General features: G+C 40.6%; 1 protein-coding gene across 2 annotated transcripts in view; it reads left to right on the forward strand.

The window, feature by feature from the left end:
• SIN3B (SIN3 transcription regulator family member B) overlaps positions 1-25,846 on the forward strand; it is a 1,843,877-nt gene that overhangs the window by 336,968 nt on the left and 1,481,063 nt on the right. For both annotated transcript variants that reach the window (XM_044090740.1, XM_044090739.1), the window contains one exon: positions 1,133-1,285. In XM_044090740.1, the coding sequence (XP_043946675.1) occupies positions 1,133-1,285 (153 nt within the window). The remainder of the gene's footprint in view (positions 1-1,132; positions 1,286-25,846) is intronic.

A 25,846-nucleotide genomic window follows, 5' to 3' on the forward strand; every position in this document is an offset into this window, starting at 1 on the left:
TTTGGGTGCATGGAATGTACTCTGAAAGCGTTGGAAGCTGTCTGGCTGTTGCATGCTGTATACGATGCAACCCATATTTTTAAGGCTATTGCAGCAGTGATCACTTTAAGTACCTACTATTAAGGTAAGTTTACTTACACAACTGTACTTTCACTGTAGAAAAGAAATTATGTATCCACTTAATTTGACTTCTTTTTTTTTAAATTTAATTTAAAATTCTTTTGGTTCCATTATAATATTAGCCCACCTCCTTATCACTAGTGACACCCCAACTCTACTGAGGACTTCTTCCAGTATTTTGTCTTGGATTTGAACTTCGTGTCTGTTATGTCTGTCTCATACATTTGTACCCACCTAGTTTGTTTGAACTTTTATCTGTCAGGTGGTAATACTTCTGTGCTTCATTTAAAATATTCATTAATCTGACTGACCTTCAGGGCATTTCTGTGCTTCTAAAAGAAAAAAAAACTGCCCTTCCGGTAATTTGCCTCTCCTTTCCTGGCTCTTGCATCAGCAGTATTTCTACTTGTGAACTGGTCTGTACTTCACTTTGCATGCCTTTAAAGTTTTCACGCCATATAATTTCCTTTGTTCTGCATTATTACTGCTGTCTCTTTCCCTTTGCTTTACTTTGTTTACTACTGCTCTGTGATACTGTTTATATCCGAGTCATATCTTACAATTGTTTCAGCAAGCAGCTGTTCGTTATTAGCTGTTTCTTTAGAATATAAAGTAGAATTTTCACCCTGTCCTGCAGCAGAGTTTTATTTTTTCCTTGGGTTATCCCCCCCCCCCACACACACACACACACCAGCACCTATGTATAATTTTGACTATCAGGTTCTTTGAGTGTTAACTTTGCAAGCAGAATTTCAACTGTTGTTGCTGGGGTTTAAGAGGAGAAAAATGTTTTAAGTTCATCAAGATTAGGGAAGCAATTTGAAAATATTCTAATTGATGTATATTGTATCACTTTGGAGTAGTAGCTAGAAATCAAAAATTTCCAGAAATTACACTGTAGGAAAATGAGAAGTGTTGCAATCCTACAAATTAAGATGAATAAATAGCAGTGTATAAATAAGTGTATATTCTTTTGGTATTCATGGACATGCATGTTTGTGTTTTTTTGCAGAAGGAGCAATTGAGCCCCAGAGATTTAAAAGGGAGATCAGGAAGTGGTATAACAGAAGAGGATGTTTTTGCTCAAGTTGCCAGTCTTTTCAGGGGACAAGAAGATTTATTATCTGAATTTGGGCAGTTTCTTCCAGATGCAAAACGATCTTTGGTAAGCTTTGTATCTTATTGTTGTAGCATCTGAAAACATCTGTTTAAAAGTCCATAGCTTGCTAAATACTGTCTTATTGTCTGGCAGTTTTTTCCAGCAGATCTTTGTTACACTAAATATTTTCATCAGATATGTAATACTCTTCTAGAACTTTCACTTAAGATTCATTTTGGATTATGAATAGCCATGGAAGTTACTTGTTTAGGTATGAATTGTACATATTAAGTAATTAATAGGTATGAATTGTACATAATAAGAAGGTTCGTGGTCTGCACTCTTGTGGGAGGAGAGGCTGGACTCTGCTCTTCTGAGCTGGGAATCTTTGGTTAAAGGCTTATAGTGCCTGCATATTTGAACTGTTTCTTACTGAAACTGGTGCACCTTGTTTGCTGTAGCATAGACTAGATCCAGACCTGCTGAATCTAGCTTTGTTTGCATAAGTTGAGCACTAATCCAGGCCTTCTTAAAAGTATTCAGTTGTATTTATTTCTGCTTGGTAGTAACCTGATTAAAGTGTAGCTATCATTCTAAGCCTTTTGGTTTAAGCACTTGGGCTTCTGACCAGTTGTTTTACATTAAGAAGGTTTGTGGTCTGCACTGTTGTGGCAGGACAGGTAGCTTACATCCTTCTAAGTTGGGAACTGCAGATTGAAGGCTCAGTGTCTGTTATTCTAAAAGTGTATTAGTTCTGGTTTAAGCACTTGGGCTTCAGGCCAGTTGTTTTACATTAAGAAGGTTCGTGGTCTGCAGTCTTGTGGGAGGATAGGCTGGACTCTGCCCTTCTAAGCTAGGAATTTCTGGTTAAAGGCTTATAGTGCCTGCATATTTGAACTGTTTCTTACTGAAATTGGGGCGCCTTGTTTGTTGTAGCATAGACTAGATCCAGGCCTGCTGAATCTAGCTTTGTTTGTATAACTTGAGCACTAATCCAGTCCTTCTTTTTAGAGAAGGTTCCCCTGCACCCCAGTGGCAGGAGTGTGCAGTTAGAACTTGTCTGAAGACTACAGGAACAGGGCTCAGTTTTGAGTTTTTTTTTACTGGTTAATTGGGTAATTTGTTTAAAAGCATTTTCTGATTGCTTGTAATCATCCAAAGCTGTTTTAAATGCATTTTTTACTGTTTGTAGTCGTTTAAAGCTGTTTTAAGTGTATTTTTGTACTATTTTTGCCTTATCTTTTAAAAAAAAAAAATTTCCTTGTTTCCCGCTTTTCTAAGCTAGTATAGTACAGTTTTCAGGCTAGTGCGGAATTCAGGGCTGTGTTACAATTTTCTGAGTTGCCCATACCTTACTTGGATAGAGGGAGGTTTCTCTGCTCACCTGTGAGAGAGGGAGCTTTGAGCAGCCATCTGTCCCTGGAAGAGTGGTTCCAGCCCAGAAGTTAGTAGTTTATAGGCCATTTTGGGCTAATTTCTATCTCTTTCATTTCCCTGCTGTAAAAACCGTGTTTGCACGGTTTTGCACATCCGGGCAGCGCCGGTTAGCTAGGGCTAAATTTATCTTGGCTCCACCAAGTCTCCTCTTCAGTTTGTCTATTGAAAGTAGTCTAGCTCTCAACCTAAGCACTTAGAAAGCATCCTACAGTCCAGCACTTGCTCAGACCTAATAGCAAGCACTAATATACCCCAACACTTGATTGCCCAGCAGGGCAAGGCTCATTATTCACCCCTCACCAACCAAGCAACTAAGCAGCTCACCCTATTGTTCAGGCATGACCAAAGGGCAATTTCAGGTATACCCTCCAGTCCAGCTGGTGAACCTGGGTATCCTGAGGCAATGTTGCAACTATCTCATGTACACAGACAAACCCTCTCTTCCTACCACAAAACATTAGCATATGTGAGAGATGCCGTTATATAGCTAAATTGGAGGCTAAGCTCTCTCCACCCAAGACTGGAACAGGCAGTCATAAGGAGAAGGTTAACACTTGCACCAACACCTCCAGCCTCACATAGACCTACTAAACCAGCACTGGCAAAAAATACACACAAATACACAAAATCATACTCTGAGGCTGTAAATAAAAACCTCCAAAAGCATCACAGACCTCCAAAGCAGACACACAAAAAACCTGCACCTCCCATCACAAACCAGAGAACACATAAAACACAAACTCAGTGTGCCGCACAATCACAGCCCTTAAGGCGAAATAACATACCTAACACACTAGTAATAGGCGACTCTGTAGTCATGCACACTGACGTCCCACTCACTAGGCTGGACAAGGAGAATGTTACTGTTAGCTGCCTGTTGGGAGCCAGAATCCGCCACATAGCACAAGCACTCAGGTCACTCCAGAGCAAGTACAAATATGACTCTGTCATTGTTCATGTTGGTGTGAATGACCTGAGACGTACCTCCCTGGACTACATGAAAAGAGACATGGAAGAGCTCTCTGATCATGTAGCCCAGGCAGGTATGACCCTGACCCTGAGTAGCATCCTGCCCTCACCATGAGTGATACCGCAGTATAAAGAAAAAATGATCAATTTCAACAATTGACTAAGTTTCTGTTGTCATTCAAAGGGGGATCCAGTGTCGGTCAGCCTGGGACGACATGCTCGACCAGCCTCGTTGCTTCGCAAGAGACTGCGTGCACCTGTCGCCCCCTAGGCTTTCGAATACTGGCCAAGGCTCTTGCTGCCCCCATAGTGCCTTTTTTAGGCAAGGCTCAAAAGTCAAATCCACCTCCATAAACATCACAAATAAAAAAAAAAATGAGGGTTATGCTACTCAATGCCAGGAGTTTAAATCTCAAAATGCACGCGCTCGAAGCACTCCTCAGTATGGAGAATGTAGACATCTGTGCAGTAACTGAAACCTGATTCAAGGCTCCACAGAGCACTCCAGCACTACCAGGCTACAACTCATACTACACATTTCGGCCACAGAACATGGACCGAAACACAAAAGGAGGGGGTGTATTCATATTCATCAAGGATACCTACACCTCCAGGTTAGTGGCATAGCATGATATCTACAAGATCATCCATGTGCAGCTAACATCAGGCAAATCTGCAATGCAAATTGTGGCCCGCTACAGATCACCCTCCATGACCCAGGACCACCACTCCGCCTTTCTGGAGACACTAGAAAACATGAAGGTCTTACCAAACACCCTGATATTGGGCAATTTCATTTACCCTACCGTTAACTGGGAAAACTACTCAAATACAAACTCCCAGGTCCAGCACTTCTTGGAATTTATAAACTCAAATGCCCTAGATCAGCTGGTAAACTTCACTACCAGAGGTGAAAACATTATAGACCTGGTCATCACCAACATGGGCGACAGGTGTTCCACACCGGAGGTCAACCTGTCACTGGTTAGATCAGACCATAAACTAATCACTCTGGATCACCACACCACCACCTCCAACCAAGGAAACCACAGTGAAAAGGATAACAGTGTCCAAGATGCAGGAACCTTTACAAATGCACTCTACGAGCACCTACAAGGATGCATGGATCGTGCCATCCCTAGCAAAACCAAGACTCACTCCCCTAAGAGAAGGAAACCAGTCTGGTGGACCCCTGCCATAAACAGGCTATACAATAGGAGGAGGAAACTAGTTCAGAAAAAAGCAAATCCCAAGAAGGAAAGACATTCCTGATCAGTATCCGTAAGAAACTAAGGTCCCTCATAAAATCCTCCAAGGCTAACTTCGAAAGAAAAATTGCCAAGGATTTGAAAGATAACCACAATGCCTTCTTTAGCTATGTCAAGAATCTAAGTGACAACTTGCAGATATGCTCTGAGCTAGTACAAAATATACTGAACCCATTGATATTGCCAACATCCTGCAGATGGATTCAGTGCAAACTTCACCCCCCTCTCACCCCCAAAAAGGGCCCACAACAATACCGGAAAAGTGTAATGTCCCGGAAATCAGACGCACAGGTGAAAACAGCCCTTTCAAAAGCCAAAAGCACAGCATCAGTGGGGCCAAATGGTGTCCCAGGCTGCGTCTTGCATGAACTGCAGAACGAACTAACCCCCCACCTAAACACACTGTTCAACCTCAGCCTCTCCACAGGCTACGTGCCCATAGAATGGCGCACAGCAACGGTTATTCTGCTCCACAAAGGAGGGGCCACAACTGATCCTGGTAACTATCGCCCCATAAGCCTGACTAGCCTGGTCTGCAAGGCTATGGAGCGCATCATCACGGAACTGATTAACAAAGACATTGGGAACCTCCAAGCACTTGACCCGACCCAGTTCGGCTTTAAGGGCAGATCATGCCTACTAAACCTGATTGACTTCTTCGAGGCAGTCACCAAGGACATAGATGAGGGGAAGGTAGTTCACACAGCCTACCTTGACCTCGCCAAGGCTTTTGACACCATTCCCCACTCGGGAATTATAGAAAAACTCACCAGCCTGAACATAAACCTCTACGTCACGAGATAGGTTGCCAACTGGCTTACAGACAGAACTCACACGGTAAGAATAGCGGGCTCCAGGTCCGACTCTAAACCAATCACAAGTGGTGTCCCACAAGGCTCAGTCCTGGGACCCCCTAATGTTCGACATATACTTCTCAAAAGTACAGGCAAACACAGGAGGACTATGGCTAACCAAGTTCGTCGATGACTGCAAACTGGGAGCCATAATTGACTCCTTTGCTGACAGCGACATTTTCCAAAAGGGCCTTACTGAGACGGACACCTGGTGTCAAAGTCATGGTCTCAAGCTAAATGCCAAAAAATGCATAGCATCCCATTTGGGAAAAACAAAACACCCATGAATTACCACATAGGTGGCAGCCCCCTTAATACAGAAGAGGTAAGAGATCTGGGGACCCAGGTCGATAGTAATCTCTCCTTCGACAATCATATTGCCAAAGTAGTTAGTAAATCCTTTTATGTAGCCCATCTAATTACTAAAGGGTTCGCATCTAGAAGTAAAGAGGTTATAGTGCCCCTCTTCTCGTCACTCATCGGACCCATCATAGAGTACAATGCCCCATTTGGGATGTACCTCACAAGACACTTTAAACAGCTGGAAAGACCACAAAAGTACCTCACCAAGAGGATTATTGGCGTCAAACATATGTCCTATGCAGCCCAGCTGGAAAAACTCCAACTGTACTCAGTCGCATTTTGCTTACTCAGAAGTGATCTCTGCCTGACTTATAAAGCTATGTCCAACTCAGAATTGATGGACATGCTCCACCTAAAGAAATCCAAGTCACTGTGATCCACTTGCTCTAGTGAGCTAAACCACGCCACAACAATAAATAGAAAATGTTGGAGTGATAGATTTCTGTCAGAGACTACCCGTGCTTTGGAACAAAATGCCTAACTACATTAGGCAGAACCCCTCACTAACACTCTTCAAGAGAAACCTTGACGAGTGGATGGTTTACAGAAAATACACCCCTGGGATCACTTCATTGGCTCTTCTTGACAGAGACTCAGTTAATCAATGGGGCGGCGAAAGCTGACACACTCTGGCTAGGCTTATAAATGCCCTCGGACAGATAGCCTAGTACCTACCTATGAACCTATAATAAACAAGTAAAAACGACAGTATTTCCAGATGATTTAACTGTTTGCTTGTTTATTAAGTGGGTGATTGGGCTGTTAGAAGCCCCTTTTCAGCAACAACCCAGGCCAAATGGCAAACATACTAGAACACCAAGAAAAATCATAAGTAAAAATGTAAGTGCAAAGGATACAAGTAGTTTTTACAATAACCACTATATCATAGATCAGTATATAAATAACATTGCAAAGGATATCAGTAGTGGTAAGGGAAGGTGGTAAAGGAAAATGTGCAACACAACAAAATAATCGATTTAACTGAAAAATAGCTGTCAAAGACAACCACAAGGTCTTCTGAAGCTGTGTCCGTAGTCTAAGAAGTGCAATGCTGCAGTGCACTGATTAGATTGTAAATGACACCACTAATACTGAAGCTGAAGATATAGCAAAACCTACTCATCGATAAATTCAGCTCAGCTTTTTCACCCTCTTCTCATGTCCAAAATTCTCACAATAAATATCAGAAACCAGTATGTCCCCAGCTATCACACAATCCCAAGTCTTGGAAACTTTCTCAAAAGCCAAAAATACTGCATCTATACTAATTGTGATGGCTGCCAAAAAAGTGATTCCTAGAAAATGGAAATCAAAGTTTAAAGTAACTTTACTAGGAGTAGAGAAGGTACTAACAGAGATAAAATTACTGAAACTGGGATCTTCAGAAAAGGGTAGGAGCAAACTACATAGGAAAAAAATGGGAAATGTGGGATCAACTCATAGGATTATAGGAAGTTACTAGGCTGTTGGCCCTGAGGCCCTTAACAAGCCTAGCCAAGAATTTAGCCAATGTTCCAACAAGTCAGCACCTGATGCCACTGTCCAGCAGGGGGATGGGTGGAATCCCAGGTGTGTATTTTCTGCTCCCCATCCAGTTATCTAGGTTGCGCTTAAAAAGGGTTTGAGGTACGCTGCTTGACGTGGAGAGGGAGTCGGTTCCACAAAAGGGGTAGTCTCTGACACAAATCTGTCCCACCAATCAGTCCTGTTGATGCCACGGACCTGGTTGAGGTCGCATGTGTGAGTTACTCGAGTGGAGCTTGACTTGCGGATATGCAGTAAGTACCATCAATGCGGGGTCTGATATTGCTTTGTATGCCAGACAGAGGTCACCTCTGACGAGTCTGTAGGAGACTGAGTAGAGGGACAATCTGTGTAGGGTAGATGTTTGAGGCCCTGGATTCTCCTGTTGAGGAACCTCTGTGGTCTCTCCAGCTGCAGCTTGTTTTGTGAGGTACATGCCGAAAGGGGCATTGTACTCAATAATGGGTCTTGTAAAGGAAGAATACAGGGATGTTATGACCACATGTTCTTCGTGTTTCACTGTTGCAGTCATTACATTTGGGTAATCCTGCTGGCAGGTTGCCCTCAGTCTGCCTGAATTCCAAAGTCTTGGGTCCTGCGCCGGCTGCTGTCGCCCCTTCCCTGACATCAGGTCGTCAGGGGTATAAAAGATGCGACCGACACCATTTTCTTTAGTCTTTCTTGCTGCGCGGTGCCCGAAGCAGAAGCGGTTCTCAAGTGCCGGTCGGCCGACTCCTGAGATTTTCATGTTCGAGTTTCAGATCCGAAGTCTTCAATAAAGCTAAGTACCCCATTGGGGAAACTTTTTTTCTTGTTCCAGACCTATGTCACAAAAAGTAAATAATTGTATTTCTTGTGGAAAAGCAAATAACTCATAAGGATTTCCATTCTTACTGTATTCCTTGCCTAGGCCCTGATCACAATGTTTTTGGTTGTCGGTTTTGTGCTAGTTAACCAATGTACTATTAAGCGTCGGTATGATTTTGCATTAAACTATTTTGGACGCTGGTTTAATTATCCAGAAATGTCGTCGGATAGCCATCCGACTACCGGAGTTCACAAAGAATGCAAAGAAAAGGAGAGAGAGAGAGACTACTGAGGCCCAAAGCTGACGACAAAGCTTCTCCTAAGCCGTTCTCCGGTTCTCAGTGAGGCACTTTCTCAGCCCCTGACGCCCGCTACTTGAGTCGCAGGCCGCTACCGACTCCCACGTGGAGTCGGCCATGCCGCTGGAAGCTCAATATTGGAGCCTTGGATACTATTCCTTCAGATTGGTCTTGAGCCGCTGAGCCAGCACTGGCTTCAGAGGGTGTATTCAGACCTAAACATCTTTACATTAAACCAACTTCAGCTTCAAAGGCAAAGATTAAAGCACCTTCTAAAGCAAAGAAACAAACTCAAGAGCCACGTGGTCAGGCCTCTATGCCCAAAAAAACAGATGCTCAAAATGGCCGAAGACTTGATTACCTTGATCAGGGATTCCCATCCTCCTCCTGATAAGAGGCCTTGGCAAGAGACTGACTATGAATCTTCAGTTCAGATTTCCTTTTCTTCTGATTCCTCTTCTGATCAGGAATATTCTCTTCCCCCTTATGAGGATTCTGATGCTGAAGAATCTATACCTTCAGCTTCTCCTCCAGAGGACTATTCTTTTGGGGAAACCTTACATACCACGAGGGAGCATTTCCACTGGGACAGCCAAGATTTTTCAGAATCTAAAAAGAGGCTCAGAGATTTTCTTTTACTACCTCAACACAGGCCACTAGCCATTCCACCTGTGTTAGACATTGTAGATGATGTGTTTTCAGAGTCTAGTCTTACCCCTGACTCCTTACCTCCAGCTCCTGTTAAGCCTGATGGATATTACAGGGTTCCTGACTCTCATAAATTCCTTTTTAAAAAACCCTGCTGCAGACCCAGAAACTATTTCACAGGGTCCCAAGGGAGTTAAGGCTTCCGCTGCAAAAAACCCTACCCCCTCTGACAGAGATTCTAGGGCACTGGATAGATGGGGAAAAAAGGTATACACATTTGCTACCTTGGCTATAAGGGCCTTAAACTGTCAGTTTCATATGCTCAAATATCAGCAACATGTCATGGCGTTGCTTAAACAGAAAATGTTATTAAACTCTGAATGTGCAGAAAACAAGGAAATGCAGGATTTATTGCATGCAGCTGAACAAGTTGGAAAGCATACTTTGCAATGTGGTTTTGATTCTTTGGAGGCTTCCTGCAGGGCCGCAGTTACGGGTTCTATAATTAGGAGGCATGCTTGGTTAAAGGAACAAAATCTGCCTGATCATGTCAAAGTTAAATTATTAGATGCATCTTTACAGCATGATACTTTATTTGGTGTTAAGGCAGAAGAGGTGTTAAAGAAAATGGAGGACAAAGCTAAATCTATGCAAACTGTCAAAGATTTTTTACAAGTACAGCCACCTAGGTTTAGCAGACACTGGCCAACAAAGAACTGTTCCTTTCCTGTGTCAGACAGACCTCAAAGGGGCAGACCCTGATGCTCTAGAGGCAGACCCCAGGCGCAAGGTTCATACAGGTCAAAGCAATGGGGTGCATCTACCTCCAAAGTTGGAGAAGACAAATCTCAACCATACAGGAAACGGTCCCAATGACTTCCCCCTGCCTGCACCAAGCACTTATCTCCTGGCAGCACCCTTAGGGGGAAAATTAGCACTTTTTTCTCAAAATTGGCACATCATAACCCAGGACAAGTGGGTTCTAAATATCATGTCACAAGGCTACAAGTTCCTTTTCCATACCCTGCCAAAGGCAAACGGCTGGCCAGATCTGCCAAAAAATCAATGGGCAGAGGCACAAACACTAGTCTCATCTCTCATGGAAATGGGGGCCATTCAACAAGTACCAGAGCAAGAGCAGAGACAAGGATTTTACTCAACTGTTCTTGGTACCCAGAAAGGACAAGGCATGGAGGCCAATACTGGACCTATCTATTCTGTACACATTCCTGGATTTACCAAAATTCAAGATGTTGACTTTGCAGCAGCTTCTGCCCATGCTGGGCAAGAACGCTTAGCTTGTGACGTTAGAACTAAAAGAGGCATACCTGCATGTCCCAGTCAGACAGATATGCAGAAGATGCCTCAAATTCAAGGCTGGCTCAATGCATTACCAATTCTCTGCACTGCCCTTTGGCTTATCTACTGCGCCCAGGGTCTTTACAAAGTGCCTGGCACCAGTAATTGCATTTCGCAGACAGAGGAATACAAATATATCCTTACTTGGACGACTGTCTAATTCAAGCAGAGAACAAGGACATTCTTCTACAGCATCTGGCGTTTATGAAAAGACTTCTCACATGTCTAGGGTACACAGTCAACGAAAAGAAATCAAAACTAGTACCCTCTCAAGAGATAATATTCCTGGGTGCAAGCTTAAATACAACTGCCCAGATGGCTTATCTCACGCCAGACAAACAAAGGCAACTGACTACCTATTTCAAAATGTTGGCAATAAAGGCCCAGTTATCTGCAAGAAAAATTCTGCAGGCTTTGGGCTTCATGGCATCCTGCATCCTACTAATTCCATATGCAAGACTGCATATGAGCGAACTACAATGGTATCTAAAAAGTGTTTGGACTCAACATTGCCACAGCCTGGAAACTATGAGTACTCTCATTCCCTGCCTGCAACAGGAGTTTCGATGGTGGGCAAAGGCTTGTCACCAAAACAAGGGACAACCATTCACATTACCCCCAGCCAGGCAGACACTAACAACGGATGCATCAGATTATGCCTGGGGGGCCCACATGGCAGGAAGATGCATCCAGGGCACATGGGCCTCAAACCAAATGCATCTACATATCAATCAAAAAGAGATGCTAGCTGTTCAAAATGCCCTGACAGCCTTCAAGGACTTACTTCATCCAGGACAACTACTGAAGGGTGGGAGGGTGGCCTAATGGTTAAGGTATTTGCCTTACAAACACAAGGTGCAGGGTTCGATTCTCACAAGGGATAATTGGCTGGGCTTACAATGGCTCGCAAGGGCAGTTAGCCTAGTACTAACCTATGAACCTATGAACAGTCTCTAATATAGCACTAATGTGGGTTTGTTCCTGTGAGGAGCTGTTAGTCAAACCTGATCCAGATTTATGAATTGATTGCAGAAACATTTTGGGGTTGCAGGGTTTGAGTCTCACAAGGAACAATTGGCTAGGCTTACAATGGCTCGTGAGGGCAGTTAGCTTAGTACTAACCTATAAACCTATAAACAGACAATGCCACGGTCATGTGGTATATAAACAAGCAGGGGGCACACATTCTTGCCCCCTTTGCAGACTAGCCATGAATTTGTGGGACACAGCATTGACTTACCAAGTACATCTGCAAGCACAATTGCTGCCAGGAAGGAAAAATACTCTGGCGGACAAACTAAGCAGAAACCTCATGGATCCCCATGAGTGGCAGCTGAATCCACAAGTCTTCAGCATGATAACAAGGAAATGGGAATGCCTGGACATAGATCTATTTGCCTCCCCTCACAACTACCAACTAAAAAGATTCTGCACAAGGAGTTATTACAGACAAGCATGGAAAGTGGACGCCCTATCTTTCAGCTGGAAAAACCTATCAGTATATGCCTTTCTCCCACTGCCTCTCCTCCCCAAGGTACTCCTAAAGGTCAGACAGGAAAAGCCAAAGGTGATACTAATTGCCCCAGACTGGCCCCGCCAGTACTGGTATCCAATACTAAGTTGTTCTTCCAACATGGCTTTCTGTATAACTCTGCATCAATACCAGTCAAACCCTTTTTTATCTTGACATCCAAAAAATCAATTTCCTGTCTCGAATAAGTACTGTCAAAAGACAAAAAATCAGTGATGCCATTTAAATAGCTCACGAATTCCATCAACTGTTCGACAGACCCTCCCCAAACAATAAAAACGTCATCCACAAATCTGCTGTAGTGTTTCAAATGTGCCTTAAAGTCAATGTTGTTAAGGACATATGTGTCCTCCCAATGTGCCAACACCAAGTTGGCATAGGCGTTGGCACAAGTGGTACCCATAGCTACTCCCTTGATTTGTAAATAATATTCGCCATTGTAAAAGAGAACATTGTTGTCTAGTACCAACTCGAGAAGGGACATCCATCTATTGACTTTGTCAATTGGTAGTTTGTTTTTAACTAAAATTAACCTCACATAGTCCATACCAATATCATTAGGTATCGAAGTAAATAACGATTTAACATCTAATGTAACAAAGATATCATTAATGCTGAAAAATGAAGATCTGCTAAAAATAGCAAGATCTTCTAAAAAGTGGGTGGTGTCTCTGAGCACTTGTTTGACTCCTAGTACTACTGGTTTGAACATCTTATCCAAGTAAATTGATAATGGCTCCGTTAACCAGCCCCTACTAGAGACAATAGGTCTCAATGGTGGATCAAAAGGTTCTTTGTGGATCTTAGGAAGACCTCTGAAAGAGGGAACTAAAGGGTTCTCAACCAAAAAATACTTGTATAGGTCATTGTCAATAACACGTGTTAATAATAGATCATATAAACAACCATGAGCTCGTTTAATCAAGTTATTAAGGTTGTTACCATGTAGAGGAAGGTAGGTATCACCATCTGATAACATCAACTCCATCTTGTCGCAATAGGCAGTCCTATCCATAACTACTATGGCCCCACCCTTGTCAGCCTGTCGAACAACGATATTGTCATTGTTCTTCAGGCTGACAATAGCTTCTCTCTCATCTAGCGTTGTGTTATGAAAACAGGGTTTAACATACATAGCTTTAAGTTCAGGGTAGTCGAGATAGTATTTCGGAGTGGTAGATTAGGCAACATTAGAAATTACACTGAAGAGAGAGAGAGCAAGTGGATCCTAAAATTACAAGCCCATAAATATGGACTAAACGATAGGATCACACTCAAACCCTTTCTAGCGGGTAGACCGCTGAAACATTAATAAAATTGTGTTTTTTCATGAATGCATTTGTTGACTATCAGTGTATATGGTTTTATCATTCACATATGTTTTTATTGTTTTTAGTGACCCACACAAATCATGTTGTGTAATTTTTATACATACACGAACAGATTTTTAAATGGAAAGTTTTTTGTTTGCACTCCTAAGTCTTAATAGATAGTGTGACTTAGTTGTAGATAATTATTCATTTAATCAATTGACTTAATTAAGCTGTGATGTCATTTAATGTATATAAGTGAATGTGTCTTGGTTGCCTTTTGAAGTCTGATGAAGCGTTATTTTAACGTGAAAGCGCTTACCACCTGCAGTTTGTTTGTCCGTCTGTTTTTATCAGATTAAATCTTTGGATTGTTTGGAATACTCGTGATTTTTGTTACCATACAGCGCATGGTGCACCTCTCTGTTATTTGTATTTTTGAATACTTGCGTCTTGAATTGAGGGTGCTTTACCTAGCAGACATTGTTTTTTTTCTATCTTACTTCAAATACCTCATCTACTGTCCCAGCAAAACAATCGGATCCTGCACAGCCAAATCAGGACTTTAAACCTGGCAGCATGGCGAATAATGTAGTCATACAAAACACACCTCTCAGTACAGTTGTGATGGATGTCATTTTGGAAGCCAGAAGGCCTAGTGCTAGAAAATCTTACGCTGGAAAATGGAAGAGATTCTGTGCTTGGAACCAGGCACAAGGAACTGATACAGCTGTGCCAAATATTCCTCAGATTTTTCAATACTTAACTGAGATGCTAGACAAAGGCCTATCTTTTTCATCTATTAAAATTCATGCCTCTGCCATTTCGGCTCATTACAATACAGAACCACCAATCTTTTCTCATCCCTTATTAAAGCAGTACCTCAGAGGAGCCAAAAATTTAAGGCCTCCAAGGAGATCACCAGTGCCTGCATGGGAATTCAACTATGTCTTGGAAAAACTCACCTTGCCTCCTTTTGAGCAGCTGCTACTGCTGATATAAAGTTTTTATCTTGGAAAACAGCTGTGCTCCTAGCAATAACTTCTGCATTACGAGTTTCAGAGCTACAGGCACTCATGGATGTGGAACCTTTTATCATTTTTTATCCAGACAGGGTCTCTCTGAGGACAAACCCAACATTTATGCCTAAGGTGGTGTCCATTGTGGCTTTTAACCAATCTATTCATCTGCCAACTTTTTATCCAAATCCACAGAACAAGGGGGAGAGAATTCTGCATTCTTTGGACGTACATAGCTTAGATTCTACTTGGACAGAACCAAAGTTTTCAGAAAGACAGAGCAATTACTAGTGGCATATGCTGCAGGATCACAAGGAAAGGTCATCTCAAAGCAGACTTATTTCAAAGTGGATAGGCCACTGCATTCGTTTCTGCTATGTACACCATGGCAGGCCAGTACCGAAGGGCATTAGGCAACATTCAACCACAGCTGCAGCCACTTCAGCAGCCTTTCTCAGGGGTGTTACCTACCAAGGACATTTTAGAGGCTGCTACTTGGAGTTCAGTGCACACCTTTACAAAGCACTATCATCTGCCATTCTGCTCTAAATCCAGGACAGGCTTTCCCACTGCAGTTCTGCAGGGCCTCATAGCTGCTCCTAATGCTGTTTAGCTCCAGCCTCCCAACCTTAGCTTTGGGACTTTATCCAAATGTAATGACTGCAACAGTGAAACACGAAGAACATAGTACAGTTGTGTACACTTACCATAAATGTAGATGTTAGAGGGTATTCACTGTTGCAGTCCAGGTTACCCACCCACCATCTCCCTTTTTCTTCTGACTGAGCCTATGTGGTGTATTTGCTTATAGATGAAGGTAAAATTTATATTGGTGCATGTAATTATAAATTTCGGCAACCCTTTTGAGGGGCACCTGACATCTGGGGCAAGAAAAACGAAAGAAAATGGCGTTGGCTGCTTCTTTTATACCCCTGACGACCTGACGTCAGGGAAGGGGTGACAGCAGCCGATGCAGGACCCAAGACTTTGGAATTCAGGCCGGCTGAGGGCAACCTGCCAGCAGGATTACCCAAATGTAATGACTGCAACAGTGAATACACTCTAACATCTACATTTATGCTAAGTGTACACAGCTGTACTTTGTATCTTACCAGGGATGATGATACTGTAGGGATGTTGCAGTGGTTACTCATGTTGGTTAGTACCAAGTCCAAGATATTTTCACCTCTTGTGGGGGTGTTGACCAACCAGTCCAACGCATTTGCACTGACAAAATCAAGGAATCTGTGGGTGTTTGTGTTTTGGCATGAGTATTTCTTTCAGTCTATGGTGGCATAGTTAGTCGCCCAAGGTCAAGGTAAAGGGTTGAATCTTGATAGATTCAAAGAGGTCCAGATAGGTGGAGTGGACATCTTTAGTCAAAATTGGAGGGTTGTATCTAGCTATGATTTGAATAGGGGGTCTTGTCAATTGTTATCTGCACTTTGGAGTGTCTCCTGTGCATCCTGTTTGACCAGTCTGGAGGTGTGTACGTCTTTTACATAGTGCGACTTCACCTCTTTTTGCTTTGCTGCCCATGGTCTGAATGTATGATAGGATGATTAACCTGGTATGGCTGGGTGCTTTCCGCAGCTTTGGACCAGGTTTTTGTGACTGCACAAATCTCAGCATCTTCCAGGGTTAAGAATGCTTGGCAATGAGTGCAGTTTCATGTTTAGACTCCTAGTGTTTAGCAGCATGACCTTTAATTTACGTATTGATGAAATTTTCATGTTGATAATTTTGACCTCATGGCATTGCCTAAAAAGGCACTATGGGCGAGGCAAGAGCCTTTGCTAGAAGCCTGAAGCCCAAGGGAGACAGATGCAGGCCATGGCAAAGTAACGTGGTTTGTCAATCATCTCATCTCAGGCTGTCGGGTACTGGACCCCTTGGAATGACACCAGAAACTAAGTCAATTGTTGGTCAGTCATTTTCTGTTTGTATTGAGGCATCATTCTGGGTGATGGTAGAATGCTGCTTAAGGCTAGGAACATACCTGTCTGGGACACATATTCAGCGAGCTCAATCATGTACGTCTTCATATAGTCCAGGGAGGTACGGCTCAAGTCATTCACACCAACATGGACTATTACAGAGTCATAACAGTACCTGTGAGAGACTTGAGTGCATGGGTGATATGGCGAATTCTGGCACCTGACAAACAACTATCCCTGACTTTCTCTTTATCCAGCCTGGTGAGGGGCACATCTGTGTGTGTCATAATGGAGTCTTGTGACTAATATGTTGTGTTTATGTTTATGCCTTAGTGGTTGTGAGAGACAGGTGTGTGGGCTGTGTGTGGTGGGCAGTGGAGTTGTCTAGGAGGTCTCTCTTGTTTGGGTAGAGTAGGAACGAGGTGTAAAAGAAGCCATAGTGGTGGGCTTAACGATTCTGTTAATATAAAATGCTTTCTGTTAGCACAAAAACTGTGGAATTATTTTGTGTTGTTCGAAAGTCTTTTTCTTAACTAAACCATGCATAGAACATAGAGTTATAATTTTGATGCATTTATTGCTTTGTAGAGTTTCACTGCATGCGTACATTACGTGTTTCATTAAGTATGTTTTTAGATGCAATGTTTCTTTAAATTTACAAGCTGTTCACAAGGTTGTTTGGCTCAAGTAGGTCATGTGATTCACAACTTCATTTTTAAGTGTTGGGTCTGATTATGTATTTTTATCTCTGAAGAAGTTCAAGGATATATATTAAATGATTGGAAGCGCTTAGTTAATCTAGACCAGCGCTGGAGACTGTTTCTTGTACTGGATTAGTGGAATCGTTTGTTTTATGGTTTCATTTATTTATTCTATGCCTCTTTGGTTGGTTTTTGAAGATTAGAAGAAGGCAGGATTTGAATGAACTATGCAATGGTTGACTGACAATGACTGGATATATTAAAAGTGATGTATAATGTTTTCAACTACAGTTGTGTCGGCTCGTTTGTAATGTAAAATTGCAACTGGGATTGTTTCTCTATGGTTTATATAAATGTAGCATTGCTTATGTCATACATGATTTAATAAAGATGTTTCTTGTTTAAAAAAAAAGAGAGATCCTCACACAGCAAAGAAACTGTTGACAAAAAAAAAAAAAAAAGAAAAAAAAACTTACTGCATTTGTCCTCCTGACAGTATCTCTGGATGGATCTAAAATAGCACGAAGTACAACTTATCCATGCCTCCAACAACACACTTCAGTCTCATCCTCCAAATGTGCATCATACCAACTGAAATGAGGACATCAACAGCCATACCCCTGCAAAAGGGAGGGCCTTCCACTGACTTGAGTAATTACTGGCCAGCAAGTCTGACCAGCCTCATAAATCCATTGAAAGACTTATCATTGAATTAATCAATAAGGACACAGGAAACCTCCAAACACTGGACCCATCCCGGTGTAGTTTCATCAGAAGTAGGTCATGAATGCTTAACCTAGAGGATTTTTTTCGAAAGGGCCACTAAAGCATTAGACAAAGGCAAGATGGTACACTTCACCTACCTAGACCTGGCCAAAGCTTTTGACAATGTACCCAGTAAGACATTTTAGAAAAGCTTACGAAATTAGGAATAGACCCCTATGTCACTCACTGGATTGCCCATGCCTCACAAATATAACAGGAAGTGAAGGTAGAGAGAGCTACCTCCACAAAAAAGACCAGTCGCTAATGGAGTCCCTCAGGTCTCTGTGCTGGGACCACTCCTGCTTGGTATCTACTTCTCAGAAGTCCAAACAAATGTCAAGTGTCTTTGGTTGATCACATAGTTGTAAGCTGGAAGTGGTAATTTAATCACCAAAAGAGTCCGCCATCCTACACAAGGGCTTGTCCCACACAAATTATTGTTGTAGAGTCATGGCCTAAATCTAAATGCCAAAAAGTGCATTATTATATACTTTGAGAAACCAACTGTCCTGGGAACTACCATATTGACAGTGCACCTTAAGTTTGAATCCCGTAGTTAAATATTTGGGAACATATGTAGATAGTGAGCTACTATTTGGCCAACTTGTGTCTACTGTTATGATGAGCCCTTCTGTGCTGCTAAACTTATAAGCAGTGGGATGGCATCTCAGTTCCCAGAAATCATTGTCCCACAGTAGTCAGCCCTCATCAGGCCTATCACTGAGTATAATGCCCCCTTAATGTGTACCTCTCCAGACATTGGCAAGAACTAGAGTTCCCACAAAGGTTCTTCACAAAGAGACTACAGAGACTAAACCACATGACCAAGCCTTCAGACTATTAAATTGCCATGAGTTCCTCCACCAACTCATACTCTACTATCATCCTGTTATTCACTCCATCCTCAGTAAGCCCACAGCTTGTCCCTCTATTGCTACATTCATTTCACCATGTACTACTTTTTGATCCCTTAGAAGCTCTGACCAACAACTTTTGGAAATCTACAAACCTAAAAAAAATCTGTTGGCCATAATCTATATAGCTGTACTCCTCCCCTTGCCAGGAACAAACTTCCTTTGCTCTTCAGAAAATACCCCATACCCATGACTTCAAAAAAGCTCTAAAAGAATACCTACTCAATAATTGGATTTGTCACTGCAAATTGCCCAGTCTACTCCTTCCTTCATAATCTCTCTCTATCCTACCTTATTCTCTTCCCAGGTACTGTTTCTCTCTGCCAATCTTGGACAGTCTCCCTTACACTTTTATATCCTTTTAACCCTGTTCATAATTACTCCCTCAACCTATCCTATAACAACATATTTTCCCAAGTTTTATACCTTCCTTTATTTCTACATTTGAACATGTACATTATCACACTTTTTCCCAACTTGAGTACCTTCCTTTATTTTTCCATATGAACTCTGCTAACAATTTACACTAGACTATGTGCTTGTCATTTAAATTGTTTGGTTTAGTAAATTCTTAAATCAAATATATTTTTTTAACTTTTCTACTTGTGTATTTATACTCATTTTACTGCATATGTTTCAGATGTGACAAATACTACTTGCACTGTATTGATCTCTTTAACAATTTGTAATGTATGTTCTTAGTGGAGCTTTTCTCCCTGGGCCTCCTCCGAGAAGGGGCTGAAGCTCACTCGAACTTCCCAGTCAACCAAAATCAAATAAATAAGTAAATGACCTACACAAACTGCCTCAAAGATGTATGGCTATACTCTGTCTCTTGCATATTAAGAAGTGATCTGTGCCTGGACTATAAAGCATCCTCTGTCTCAGTACTAAGAAACCTACTGTGCATCCACAAGTCAAATGGTATAGGAAATACTGATCCAGGGACCTTGAACCTCTTCTGCAATATAAACAGAATGCTTTGGAGGGATAGGTAAATATCCCAGAGGATACCACTCCTCTGGAACATACTCCTCATCCACATAAAACAAAGCTCATTCCTGTTCCTTTTCAAATGCAGCTTAGATCAATGGATGAGAATAAGGAAATTTACCCCAAGACTGGCCCCTGTGCTGCTAATGTGCAGAGACAGTGCCTAAACACCCTATTCTGCATTGTGGTCCCCTTTCAGTACTCAGTGGTATGACCCCAGAAACATTTATTCACAAATGGGAAGTATATGAAAAAAATCATAGTGAGGGTAATGTGAATGCTTTATGGGATAACCCTGCTAGGGTCAAAATGGCCCTTCAGGGCAGTTAGCATAGTATTCAGTTATGAACCTATGAATAAGGTTTAAGCAATTAGGAAGCAATATTAAGTTTAAGTAGGTTGTTCAATGACCCCAGCTGGCATTGCAATAAAATCTTACAGTATTATATTGCATCTATATTAATATTTTAATATGATGCTATGTCTGAGTAAACCAGAGCAAGATATAGTCAGTTTACTAGACATGTTAAGGACTTTTTAGATGCTGTTTGGTTTTAAAATAACTGAAGGCAAAATCAAAGCCATCTCATTTAACTACTACACAACATAAGAATTGATGCAGACCTATCCCTGGGTGTGGCTAGCATGACAAAAATATTTAGGAGTGCATTAAAAACAGACAAGTAACTGTAGCAGCAAAGGAGTCTTGGGAAGAAGTGAAACACAAGATTATAAATAAGCAGCATGGAGAGTAATACCATTGAATCTAGGTAAAAGTGCAATCTGTAAAAATGTTCAGTATTAATAATGTATGTAGAGCCATTTTTCCTTATATCCTTGAAAAGAAACTGTGGGTAGTATTAATGAAGGAAGTACAAGAATTTATCTGGAATGGGAAACAAGCAAGAGACAAAAGAGGGCTATATATGCCAGAATTGTAAGCCTACTGTAAGACCCGACAGGTAAGAGTGATGTATCTTAAACAGTTAAGGTGGAAAGATGTGATGCTGATGCAAGGGAAATTATCAAGAAACATAGACCATCACTATGGACACAGTTTGAAAAGTAAGAAGAATGTGCGTACATTAAAGTATATTGTTAAAATAGCAAAAAAAAAAAAGTTTTAAATGAGAGAAGTACAACCTTGAAGAAAGGAGGTAATGCCATTTGGGATATGATGAGCTGTAAATGGAAAAGGAGAGGCAGAGATCCTAAACACGGAGGACAAATGGAAAGGGGATAAAGTAACAAACTGAGTCAAAGCAGTGAAACAATTTGAAGTTGTGCACAAATGAGTTTTATAACCAAGACAAACATTACATTGACTGCAGCAACACAGTAAGAACCAAAAGTAACGGGAGACACTTACCCTCATAAAGAAAACGAGGAAGACCACCACAAAGTCAAAATAAATATTTTTATGAAATTTATTTTGTTGAGTACATTTGTGCCTATGTTTGTCAAACAAAGGGACTTTCTGGTTTGCCTTGTTTTACTTGTGAAGGGGATTGGCTGCTGTTACTTTTGGTTCATGGGGACTTCTGTATCGTATCAAGGCTGAATTATAGAAGAATAAAGCAGAAAATGATAGAGGAAAGGTCATCTCTGAATTAGCAAAAGTCATGATTGTTCTTGATTTGAATCTGGAACAGAGGTGATAGGTGTTAGGAAACTAACAAGCAGAGCATACATATTATTACAAGAGAAAAAATAAGTTAGAGCCTGGCAAAGTGAAGCCAGAAAGGAAAAGAATAGGTATAGAATTAAGCTGGGATCAATGGGAAAATATGTAGGCAGTTAGAATGTGTGCTTGAGAATGTCTGCACAGGTATTTCTGTACTCCAGCTAGGCTCTAAAAGATGTTCCCTTAAACTAATGAAAGTTGTTGGAGATGTATTGAAAATTAGAGAGAGCGCTCATCCATTGATCTTGTCCAGAATTAGTTTCAAAACATTATTCTAGAACATTTTATTTATTTGATTTTGCTTTTGTTTACTGAGTGTGAACTGAGTTTTGTCAATGTTTTTCAGTGGAGGCCTGAAGTGAAAAACTCCAACATAGTACACACACTTTTAAGTAATGTGCATGAACAGACATTAAATATGTATTACCAGTTATACATATATTTGCTTGTTAGATCACATGTATATGAAAGAGAGGCAACTATTACACTATAAAATATATTTATACATAAGCAGATGTTGAACATTGACCAATTGAAGAGGTATATTAGTGGGCTTGTCTGGTAGATAATAGATCATGTGATTAGTACTTAGAAATTCAGAGAAACTGAGGTTTGGGAATGAACTAGGTAGGGCAGAAAATGTTACTGTTGTAGTTAAAAGGTGGTGTATAAAGATGATTGAGGCAATTTTGGCTATATAGCTGTTTGTTTAATTATTGACATTTGATTTCTGGGAAAGTATGACTGGGTAGTTGCCCATTTTCAGTGGAAGCCCAGGCAGAAAAGCTCCAAAATATGCCAAAAACATTAACTATGATTTTGCAAACTTCAAAAATACAAAAACATCAAGATTTTAAGTAATTATACCAAATTAGACATAATGTGACAGCATTGGTTAAAGATAGATATAACTTGTATGACAATAATTTAATATTTAGAGAAACATTAGCCAGCTTAGCTAAAGTAAAGGTAAGCTAGTGTAATGCAAACAGAAATTGCATTTTGAGTTGAGAGAAAAAAATAAGGAAATGGCATATTAAGAGAGTCAGGGGAGAGCAATTGAAGTTAGGAAGTGAGTAAGGAAGAGGAAGTAAGGAAATGTAAGGAATGAAAAGGTGCTTATACTTAGGGATGTAATTTATCTTGGGGTTGAGCAAGAACCCAGCCAGATTTTGGCTAGGAAGTCTTCTATGGTCTTAATGAAGTTCAGTATAGAGGTGGGGTGTATACATACTGGCCCAGGTTTTAATAAGTCAGTATTGCTAGATAAGGAAATAATAAGTTTGGATTCAGAAAAATCTGGGCATAGTAAAAAAAAAAAAAGTATATACCCCTTTACTGCTTGCGGCAAAAAACAATAACTAGAAAATGAAAATTGATTAATGTCAAGAAGTGAGGATATAGTGAATTTTATAGAGAACTAGGGAAATGTAGCAAAGAACAAGGTTAATTAAGGGGAGCGGACATCCATTAAATGGCAACCATGATAACAGATTAAAAAGCATGAGTCAAAATAAAAGAGCGGTAGTGAAACTCTAGCTGTCAGGCAAGAGAAAAGCAAGTATTAAGTTAAGCCACATGATTGTAATGAAAAAGGGAATGTTGCATTGAGAATGTGAAAGGAAAAAAATGTGTGTCCAGTGAGTTCAAATTTTGAAAACTGTGTAGTGAATTGTGTGTTGACATTGACGTTTTTGGTTTCAATTTTTTTAAACAATTATTTCATGCAGTCAAGAAAAATATTTACAATATTTACATTGATGATGTAATATTGGTAACTAATCTAAATACTACACTATAAAATTGACATTATTATTAGCAGACATTAAAGGTATTTATCCAAAAGCAGTTTCAGTTTTATCCAATACTTAAAATAATTTTCTATTAGATCTTAGAAATCACATTTTGTTCCGACATACAATGGTGGCTAAGTTAAGAAATTCATTGAAGTTAGGCGAGTTATTTTTCCACTTCATAGTAATCTCGTTCCTTGCTATGGCCAATAAAGTTCATAGTAATAGGTATTGCGAAATACTAATACAGTGTGCTACGGGTGCATTAGTTAATAATAATGAATTGTCAGATTGGCTTTTGAACAATTATCAGACCACAGTGCTCTAAAAAAAGATTTAATATAATTCCAATATGTAATTTTCACATTTAAAAAAATGTGATACCAATCTGATTTTAAGAACTTGTTATAGCTCCAACAAGTAGCTGTATTAGTTTTGTATAGTGTATATTTTATTAATTTTACAAGGAGCAACATGTATTCTAAAAGTTTATTTCCATGTAAATATTTCCAAAACATAGAGGAGATTCTTAGACTAATAGATTTCAGTATTAGATCTTTGTTAGACTCATCCATTTATTTTAAAATATGTATTCTAATAATGTCATAATGCTGTATTAGCCTTGCACTTCAACTCTGATGTATGTTTATGTAATTGTGATTAAGTATTTTTTTATATTTCCGTTTTTCCTAAGAAATAAAGATTAGTAGAACAACAGCTCAGGCAACAAAAAAAAAAAAAAAAAGGGAAGAAAGGGCTGTTGGCAAACTTAGGGAGCCTATAACAAGGAAAATATCCAGCGATTCAGTAGATGTATTAGAAATATTTCTGAAATGTTAGGAAAATCTGTGTAAAGAAGAGGAGTGTGGAAATCAAGAAAAAGTAAAAATGGAAATATTTATGAAAGAATTAAATATGCCAAGGTTAGAGGTAGATGAGGTTCAGTTACTAACAGGATAGGAGGAGGTGGGATAAAAATGGTGATGTATAACCAATCTACAGGAAAGTCTCCAGGAATAGATGGTATTCCTGTGGACGTTTGGAGGCTGAAATGGAAGAAAGTGATAAAAGATCTGTGAGGTTTTAACAGTATTTTAAAAGGAGGGGAAGCACCAACATGCTGGAAGAAAGCTGTAGGGGCTGTAATACCTAAAGATAACAAAGACCCATCAGATTCAACTTCATATAGGCCCATTTTGATTTTGAACCATGAATATTAAGTGTTTGTCTGTACTGGCTAAAAGAATGGCAAAAGTATTGCCATAATTGTTAAATATCAGTGTGATTTTTGTGGAGAGGAGGCAAATATTTGACCACATTAATAGAAAAATTATGCAGACGGAAGGAGAATGTAAGAACACGATTAGTGGGTATTAATGCAGAGGAAGCATTCAGCAGAGTAAGCTGGGATTTTGTGAGTAGGGCAATAGAAGCATTTGCACTCTCTGACATAGTAATAAGGTTAATTAGGAAGTTATATGAGTGATCAGAGGTGACAGAGTGGGGTGGGGTCCTCTCTTTTTGACCAGAGGAACCAAGCAGGGGTGTCTTCTTCCCCCTTTGTTATTTACGATATATTTAGAACCATTGGATAGAGAATAAGGGTCTTGGAAATTCATGGTATGGTAATAAAGAGAAATTGCCTCTGTGCAGACGATATTTTGTACCTGATAAAACCAGAAAAGGACATTTCACTGTTGTAGAACATTTTGTGACAGTTTCATGTCTTTTCAGCATACAAAGTTAATGAAGATAAAACAAAGGCAATAGCTGTAAACTATGTGCCCTAATGCAAATTGTTTCAGCAATACCCATATTTTTGGGGACATGATAAAATGAAGTACTTACGAATATGGGTTAAAAAGGATTCTGTTATGATGGCTAAGGATTTGTGGGAAGATGCTAAACAAAGATAATACTAAAGCTGAGAAACTGGAAAATCTGATGTTCATCGTGTTACCCTGCTGCAGTCATCACACTTGGGTTATCCTGTCATCAGGCGGTCCACAAAGTCTTGGTCCGCGTCGGTTTGTTGTTCGCTTCCTTCCCGCCAGTGCGCCAGGGTATATATATATATAATCAATGCCATTTTATTCCGTCTTTCTTGCGGGCGCCTGAAGCAGAAGCAGTTCGCAAGTGTCGGGTCGGCCCGGGGAGATTTTTTTCAAGTCGAATCAGATCCGAAGTCTTCAATAAAGCTAAGTACCCCATTGGAAACTTTCTTGCCTCAGACCGATGTCAGAAAAAGTTAACAATTGTATTTCTTGTGGGAAGCAAATACCTCATAAGGATTTCCATTCTTACTGCATACCTTGCCTAGGCCCAGACCACAACGTCATTGGTTGTCGTTTTGTGCTAGGTTTAATAAGCGTTAAAAGACACTTTGATTTCGCACAACACTTTCTCGAAAAAAAAAAAAACTACACACTGCCGCCGAACAACCGAACCCGAC

Source organism: Protopterus annectens, chromosome 13.part0 (assembly GCF_019279795.1).
Source record: "Protopterus annectens isolate FY-2018-M chromosome 13.part0, PAN1.0, whole genome shotgun sequence".
Taxonomy (NCBI): domain Eukaryota; kingdom Metazoa; phylum Chordata; order Ceratodontiformes; family Protopteridae; genus Protopterus; species Protopterus annectens.